General features: G+C 39.4%; 1 protein-coding gene across 1 annotated transcript; it reads left to right on the top strand.

Annotated features, from left to right (window-relative positions):
• ISY1 (ISY1 spliceosome associated protein) lies at positions 1–8,828 on the top strand. The gene is made up of 11 exons (XM_088522852.1): positions 1–13; positions 152–174; positions 667–718; positions 1,439–1,504; positions 2,652–2,694; positions 2,863–2,975; positions 3,679–3,796; positions 4,640–4,762; positions 6,340–6,449; positions 7,466–7,552; positions 8,415–8,828. The coding sequence occupies exons 1-11, from the start codon at positions 11–13 to the stop codon at positions 8,520–8,522; spliced, it is 846 nt and encodes a 281-aa protein (XP_088378978.1). The 5' UTR covers positions 1–10; the 3' UTR covers positions 8,523–8,828.

Here is an 8,828-nt window from a genome sequence, read left to right as displayed (position 1 = left end):
GGCTGCAGCCATGGTGGGTGCGCGGCGGGAGCGGCGCCCGGCCCGGCTTCCCTCCCTCCCTGCGCTCCGCCGCGAGGGGCGTCTTGGCGGGGCCGCGAGGCGCTGCCGAGGGCGCTGGGCACTAACATGTCTGTCTTGTCTGTCTCCCTAGGCCCGGAACGCGGAGAAGGCCATGTGAGTCGGGGGTCGGCGCCGGGGGAGTAGTAACAGGGGAAGGCGAAAATACTGCACTATGTCGTGTCCTGTGAGGGGCTGCCATAGTCTCTGCTCAGTTGTAGTCTCCTGCAATATTCTAATAATGCTAAAAATTTTGATCGCTGATTTCAGCCCATCTTTCCTTGATGTTTTGTTTCTTTGTTTTTTGTCTATTGCATGCTATGTGAACTTTGTGCTTGTAACTTGTGGCATCCTTTTACTGATAATCTTTGAAAATGTGAAGTGGAAATAATAATTTGTTCTGTAATTATGAAAGGATCTAATAGTAGGCCTTATATTAAGGTAAGAAATTAACCACAAAGGATGCTTTATTGTTGGAATCATCTCTGGCAAAAAGAGTTAGTTGATGAATACATCTAGACCTTTTTACAGACTGAAGTTAATAAATAAGCAGAAGCCTCTGCTGTTGGAACGTAGGTGTAGAGAACTCTTTTCCTTTCTTTTCCTTAGGACGGCCTTGGCAAGATTTCGTCAAGCTCAGCTTGAAGAAGGGAAGGTTAAGGTATGATGCAGAAAACTAAAGTTTTGCCAGATCTAGTCAGGAGTGGAGTGCAAACTGCCCGTGGACCTGTGTGACTGCTGCCAGAAAGGCCTTGTACCAGATTACAGCTATTGTGCAAGACTATGAAATTAGGCATCTAGAAAGCAGATGAAGTAGGGACTCTTTGTTGTAGTTAATTTAACATTGCAAGAATATTCCTGTAGGAATTAATATGTTCTCTTTTTGACAGGTGTAAAATATTTGATTCTGGGTAAATGACAAAGGAATTTTGCAAAATACAGTGAAGTGTCTTACATTTACATCTTAAGAAGTAGTACTGTAAATGCAAGTGAGAGCAGTATGAAGCAGTAAAGTGGAAAGCAGTTAGTTGGGGAAAGCTGTAACTAGATTTTTTTTTTTTTTTTTACAACAGTCAGAATGTTGAGATGGAGTAAGGCTCCTGGTGGGTCAACGAAGGTTTTAGTGTATAAAAGCTGTAATAAGAGACAAAATACCTATATACAGAGGTCTGGGAGAAAAATAAAGCAATAACTTGTGTAAACTGTTTTGTTTGCTGGAGTGCAAACAAGTTGGGGAAAAGGCTTAATAGTGCAAAAACAGCCTTTGGGTGAACTGTAGTTGAGAGACATGAAAGGAAAATAATCTTGAGAGAAAAATAAAGGATATATGTGAATATATGCTAAATCAGACCTTTATGGTGTGTGCCTTTCTGTTGAACAGGAGCGAAGACCTTTCCTTGCATCAGAGTGCAATGAATTGCCTAAAGCTGAGAAATGGAGGCGACAGGTAAGACAGCTATAGATTTTTCTAATTCTGAAGCAGGTAGATCTTCAGTAAATAAACTGTCTGAAAGAGAAGTGCTAATTTTGGGAGGCTTGTCCTTTAAGATGACAGTTAAATCATAGAATAATTTAGATTGGAAGGTCATGTAGTCCACCTCAGTGCTCAGAGCAGGCCCAGCCTGCCACATACAGTTGGCCAGGGGCTGCGTCCAGCTGAATTTTGAACACCTTCAAGGACTGGAATTACACAACCCTTGTTGCAGTGTGTGACCATCTCTTTTATTATTTTTATTGAATTTAATCAGAATTTTGCATGGTCCAGCTTGTCTGTTTCTTCTTTTCCTGTTGTTGTGCACTTCTGAGAAGAGTCTGCCTTCCCTTCCATGGGTTGGCTCAAGATATATATATATATATATATATATATATATATATATATATATATCTTAATGCAGATTAGGCCCAGTTCTCTCAGCTTCTTGCATACCTCATTCTCCAGCCCCTTCCTCCACCCTGTGTTTGGCCTTTCACTGAGTTCTCTGCAGTATAGCAGTGCATCAGGAATCCAGAAGGGAGCTGGTACTCCAGAAGTGGCCTCACATTGGCAAATCAGTAGGAAGAGTGCCATTTTTTCACCTGCTGGCTACCCATGGAAGTTGTACTGAAAGCCTTGCTAAAGGAAAAGGAAAAAGCGCTTGAGGCAAACAGCACTTCTCCCTTCATTTACTGGCAGCTCATCCTAGAGGACAGTCAGATTGGTTGGACCTGATTATCCTTTATTAAATTAATCCTGGTGATTCCCTTGTCTTTCATGTGCTTGAAAGCATCTTCTGGAGGATTTGATCCATCCTCTTCCTGGAGACTGTGGTTAGGCTGACTGCCTATTTCTCCAATACTCCTGTGCCCTCCTTTGCCTGATAAGCTAGGGCTGAAGTTATTGGATATCTTTATTAGCAAATGGGTTATTCATGATTACAGTTAAAGAAAGAGTTTCTTGTATTTTGAGCCTTGAGGTACAATATTTGTGTGTGATTTCCAGTGTCAGGTCTATTTTTCTAATTCAAAAGACCGAAGTCTAGCTCTTTCTAGATTTTTCCATCTTTTTATTTATTTATTGAGAAAATTTCTTTGTGTGTTTGTTCTTGTTTGACTAGATCATTGGGGAAATTTCCAAGAAAGTGGCACAGATTCAAAATGGTAAGTTTTTTCAAATTGTGTTTTATTTGTACAAAACTTAAATCCTAAGCAGTTACAGTGGAAAAAGAAATGTTGTATGTGCACTAAACTGTCTCCCTTGTGCTATTCAGAATTTATTCTTATGTCTCTAGTGAGCTGATTAACTGTTTGTTTTTTCCCTCCTTACAGCTGGATTAGGCGAATTCAGGATTCGGGACCTGAATGATGAAATTAACAAACTGCTGAGGGAGAAAGGACATTGGGAATTCAGGATAAGGGAGCTGGGAGGCCCTGATTATGCTGTAAGTGTAGATTATTGTACTGCATAATTGCTAAGATTGCAATTAAAATGACTTGTAAGAAAAATCTGCACAATGTTTCATTAGCTGACTATTACTTGACCAGTGTTTATTAGCGATGAACTGTACTGTCTTTGAAAAAGCTTAAGATCTTGTTAAAAGAAATATTTTGTTTCCAACTTGAGAAAGTCTGACTTTGTATTTGTGACACTTGTTCAGGTGGTCTTAACTTCCTGTCCAGGGTTTGTAACAATGTTTTTAATTGCATCCATTACTAAGTGTGGCTCTTCTGTTCAGTACTGCACAAGTCTTAAATGATTCTAGTTCGGTCAGCTGTTTGCTATTGAAAATTAAATAATGAGACTAGCTGACAGTTGCCGGGTCATCAAATTAATGCTTTTTGTCAGATTTAGTGGTGCATGTTTATCAGATACCTGAACGTACTAACAAAGGGAATAAGGCAAATATAGGTGTGTTATCAAGGTGAATCAGGTTAGGTACTTTAGGGTTTGGACAGTCCTTTTAATTGTGTGAGCTCTAATAAAAATAGAGACCTGCGTAAAAATGAGGGCATTTTACTTTAAGGTTATTTTGGTTGTTTGATCTCCCTTCTCCTATCCCAGTCTATTAGCAAGCCCAGGAAAACAGAAAATACAAGATGCAAGAGGAATAATATTTAAAATAATCTAGTACTATATTTTTTTAGAGAATTGGACCTAAGATGCTAGATCATGAAGGAAAAGAAGTTCCAGGAAATAGAGGTTACAAATATTTTGGAGCTGCAAAGGATTTACCAGGTGTTAGAGAACTTTTCGAAAAAGAGCGTAAGTAAACAACAACCTTTTCTAGATTTGAAATCGCGTAGATGCTAGTATGTCTTGTGTAGAAAGTCTACCATGATATATGGTGAGTGTTAGTAAGAGGATGTTCTGGTTTATGCCTTAGATCTGTTAAAACACCGAGAACAAATAGTTCATTAAATATTATTTCTTTCACCAAAGAGCACCCTTGATTGTCTGCAATCCGATTAAAGAAACATGGGAAAAAGTAAACTGCTTTCTACTGCAATAGATGTCTCTAAATATAAAGAACTAATATTCTATAGCAACCATCACAACAGATTATTTTAAATTGTAACTTATATGAGTTCAGGATTGGAGGAACAAAAAAATATTGAGCATAATTTTGGAACTGAAATTAGCTTTCATAGTAGGAAAAAAAAATGGAAAAAATAGGTTACATAATTTTCATAGAAAGAACGGAAGATACTTGAATGTGAAAGTGAGATGAGCCTGCCAAATCAACCATTTTTGATTTATCTACAAAGAAAAAAAGGACGGGTGGTACTTAATGATCTGGGGGAGCTTGGGACACCTCTCATTCCTTTCATATATTAGTCTTGTTTGATACTGGGACAGCAGTAGAAAAAAAGGCATGACAGCATTGATTGCCCCAAGGTGGGAATTGCCACTGTCTGAAGCATTGGGACTATGTATTCAGTGTCTTAAGTTTCCAGGCTAGAGGAAGACACCAGGCCATCTGGTACTGACCGCAATTCAGATCACTTGTTCTGATTATTAGCCTTGTGAGGCTGATGAGAACCAGGAATGCGTGGCAAGCTGTCAAGATGTAGCTGGTTGAATGACAGTTGTGTGGGTCTCTTTCAGCCCTCCCACCACCGCGGAAAACTCGTGCTGAGCTTATGAAATCCATCGATGCAGAATACTATGGCTACAGGGATGAAGAGGATGGTATTCTGGAGCCACTGGAACAAGAACTTGAGAAGAAAAGTATGTGAGATTCACTAATTCACAGATTCACTGAATTTACTTAGGATTAAGGACGTTAGAATATTCTGACTACCTCTACAGCAGGAAAAAAGCCATTCTTCATCTCTTTTTGCAGTAATAATGATGATCTGGATCTAGCACCCTCTTTCTTAGAGTGGCCAAGGAGAGGTTGGGAGTTCCAAAACAGGCAGCATAAAATTATGTAGAGCTTTATCTAGTTAAATAGCAGGATTTGATGCTTGTTTTGATATTCTGTACTCTCATAAGTTCCTGCTCCCCCCCCCGCCCCCATCCCACTTCATGTTTTGAACTAGGTATGTTGTGTTTTTCCTCTGTAGTATTCCAAAAGAAAACAGGTAGTGCAGCAGCAGCAGTCTCATCAGGTCTACGAAGGACTATGGTCCTTCTCACTCCTGTTCTAGTTACTTCTCTCATTTCCAACCTGCACGCTGTGCATGCTCATTCCAATCTCATATTTTGCCCAGGTCCAGCTAATCTAATAACATCTGGAAACAGTAATGACTTGCCTGCCCTAAAATGGGGAGGTCTTTGTGGACATAAAGTGGATTGCAGTGGAAAAAATAAAGGATAACCTGAGTTAGATGTGGGTTTATCTAGTTCAGTGTTACCTAAAAATTCAGTTCTGAAGGCCCAATGCTTATGATAAGTTGTTAATGGATGGGTCTTGAAATACAGATGCATAAACTTTAACTGTGTTTAGATCTATAAGAACAAACGCAGGTATATGAGAATAAACTTAGGTTAAGATTAATGTTGAGGTAAGACAGGCAAGTATATATAATAGCATTTATTTCCCACACTCTTTTTGTGGCTTATCTTCTTGAGCTACATTTAATTACCCTTGGTGGGTTAGTACATGTAGTAACTGCTGACTTGTGGGTAGTATGAAATGCCTGTAAGTATAGTTGCATTAATCATTCTCCTCCTTGGAGAAGCAATGTTGGTTAGACTGAAATTTGTGTTAGTAGTCTTAATGTGGCTGCTGCACAGTAGAGAGGCACAGCACTAGGAACATGCTACAAAATAAAAGAATGCACTGTGAATTTAAAACAAAGTGGCTCATGCAGTGGTCACTCCACGAGGCATAAGCACACACGTTTGTCTACGTGGTGGCCAGGGGTCCTGCAGCTGCTGACCTGCTGCAGGAGATGCTTAGCCTGAGCACTCGACCCATACTGTTAACACAGTTCAGGAGGTAGGTTGGCATTTATCCATGACATTTAAAGAGTCTGAGATGTACATGAATCAGGCTTTAGTGTAGCTACAGTGCAGTATTTGGTCAGTGGTATCCTGCTTGTTAATGTCTAGACTACACTGGCATGTTTTATCAGTTACACAAACTCTACAACCTTACAGTAGTGAGTTACCAATGTAGAGGGAGGGGAGCAGAGTTAGGTCTGTTGAAAATGGCCTTGTAATAGGAGAGAAATTGAGGGCACCCATTGCCTTACATGTAAGGAAGCTCTAGCTTTAGTAGGTGGAGGACCACTGCTGGGGAACCTGGGTCTGCTGTTGGATGGTGCTGTTCTCAGTTTCAGTGTTTGTTTCCTAACCAGTTATAGCAGAAGCAGTGGAAAAATGGAAAATGGAGAGAGAAGCACGACTTGCAAGAGGTGAAGAGGAAGAAGAGGAGGAAGTAAACATCTATGCTGTCAATGATGATGAGGTATGTGATGTCTAACATAATGTTGTTTTGGATGTCTTCCATGCTGCCCCCTGTCACTGAAAATTCTGTTGCTGCTATGTTCTGCCCACCTCTCTGCATAATTTACTATATAATTGTCTCCATTTAATAAAAATGAGTATTAGATGAGAATTGATCTCTAAGTTGATCTAATCTCTTAAGTCTCTTAAGTTTATAGAGTGATAGAATATGAGTTAGGAAAGGCTTTTTGCTAGACTGACAAACAGTTAAGAGCTGCGGCCTTGCATGCGATAAATTGTCACTCCCTGGAGTGCTGGTGCACTCCTCTTGGTCAGGTAACTTCCGCCACTGAGCAGAAGTCTGCTGTGCGCTGCTGAGCCTTGCTTCCAAATAAGAGCTTTGTCAGTGATAGCACAAATCCTATTGTGTGCATTACAATTTAGCACTGTTAGTACACAGCAAAACCATTTTATAGCCAAGGTCTTGTTTAAGTGCAAATCATGACATAGCAAGGTTTGATTGATGCCCTGGGCACTATTGTGACATGGTTTTGCCTTCCCCTTTCCCTGCTACCAAAAGGGGTACTGGAAACAAGTTTTTCTCAGCTCAAACCTGAGTAGGTTTACTATCAGAATAAAAAGAAAATAGTACAAATAAGTTTTTCTCAGCTCAAACCTGAGTAGGTTTACTATCAGAATAAAAAGAAAATAGTACAAATAAAACAAGGTACTGGAGTAACAACAATTTTTACCTTATGAACTATCTCTTATGATTAATAAACTCAGCTCTGAGACATGAGGAAAATAAGGAACAGTCTGTAGTGCTTCTAAGGCACTTGCTTTCTGCTTGAGTTGGCTAACTCCACTCTTCTGTTTATAACTTTGCTATGGCAGCCAGAGGTATGTGACAAAGGAGGGCATGTAGCTTTTCATTCATGCCCATGCAGTAGCCATATAAAGAAGGGAAGCAACATGCCTTGAAAATTTCAAGGAGCAGGATCTAAATGTGCTGCTTGCCCCATTTCTGTGTCGTTTTAGTCTGATGAGGAAGGTGGCAAGGAAAAAGAAGGTGAAGAAGGTGAACAGAAATTTATTGCACATGTTCCCGTGCCATCTCAACAGGAGGTAAGACATCAGAAAATACAAGTGCCCAGATGCACTTTGCCTTTTGCAAGACAGATCTTAAACTACAGCAAATCACTAATAAAGTCCTTGATGCAACTTCACTGCCTCTCTGCAATTGCTTAATCTTGCTAATGGTAATGCAGTTATTTCTGAATGGCTGGGTTTGCTCTGTAATTTTTTTTAAATGACTTGGTCCTGAAATCACAGCAATGCTTTTAAGTTACTCTAGAGTAAAACTAATTTTTCAGGCTGCCCTTAATGGATCTTGAAATTACATACTTCTAAGGGTTTGTGTGGTACCTTGCTGTCATTTCTATGCAAACCTGACATAGTAGAGGCTGTGAACCACTATACTGTGAAAGGCACAATCAGTACCTATTATTCTAGGGATGTAGACTAGTATGGCACAACTCCACTTGTTCAGTATTTATTGAAGAACTATCTGAGTTCAATTTTGTTTCAAACTATCTACAGTAAAAGTAGAACAAAATTGCAGCTATTTTCCTAAATAAAAAGAAGAGGAGCAGAAATCTGAAATTACAAGGTATCGGTTTACTACTTTCTTTGACTTCCTTTGAAGTTCATTTGGGTTTTACAAAAGATATTCCTTGTTCATCTTCTAATTCATAGAATCATAAAAGCATTATGGTTAGAAAAGACCTTTTAGAGTGAGTCCAACTGTAAGATCAAGTCCAACTGTAATCAACTAGTAACAAACATAAGATGAAGAATTCCACTAATATTACATTAGTACAAATCTCTGACTTTCAGTCTGGTTTCCTTCTTCCTGTCTTAATAGGTGAGCATGCCAGGTTTCAGCTTCTCAATTAGGCTGAATGTCTTTGTATTTTTATATTTGCAGATTGAGGAAGCTCTTGTACGGAGGAAGAAGATGGAGCTTCTTCAGAAGTATGCTAGTGAAACTCTTATGGCCCAGAGTGAAGAAGCAAAAAGACTTCTAGGGTTATAACATTGCATCAGTATGTCCTGGTTTTTATATAATCCATCCTAAAGCAGCAGGTTCACATGTTCTGGTAGCAATAATGTGTATCGCAAAAGCTCCCTGTGGGTGCTTGGAATAAGGGATGATCAGGTTATAGTGAAATGTCTAAAAGGCAAAAGAATAGTTTGGTTTTGTCCTATGAAATTGCTTGTTCTGCAGTATTGACAAAGACCAACCCTAGATTAATTTGATCTGTTTTCAGTAACTGTCTTCAAAACTTTCACTTTGTGAAACAGTCTGTGCAGTGGTGTCTCTTACTGGCAGTAATTTCTT

This window comes from Tinamus guttatus, unplaced genomic scaffold (assembly GCF_059628265.1).
Source record: "Tinamus guttatus ecotype Peru unplaced genomic scaffold, ASM5962826v1 Tinamus_guttatus_pri_ptg000169l, whole genome shotgun sequence".
In the NCBI taxonomy this organism is placed as follows: Eukaryota; Metazoa; Chordata; class Aves; order Tinamiformes; family Tinamidae; genus Tinamus; species Tinamus guttatus.
The sequence above is the reverse complement of the archived record's forward strand: the minus strand, read 5'-3'. Positions and strand labels throughout refer to the sequence as shown.

Excerpts from the sequence above, each read along its gene's own strand:
- ISY1 (XM_088522852.1), top strand. Across the intron at positions 719-1,438 it reads TTGAAGAAGGGAAGGTTAAG|GAGCGAAGACCTTTCCTTGC; the intron begins GTATGATGCAGA and ends TCTGTTGAACAG. Across the intron at positions 2,976-3,678 it reads TGGGAGGCCCTGATTATGCT|AGAATTGGACCTAAGATGCT; the intron begins GTAAGTGTAGAT and ends ATATTTTTTTAG.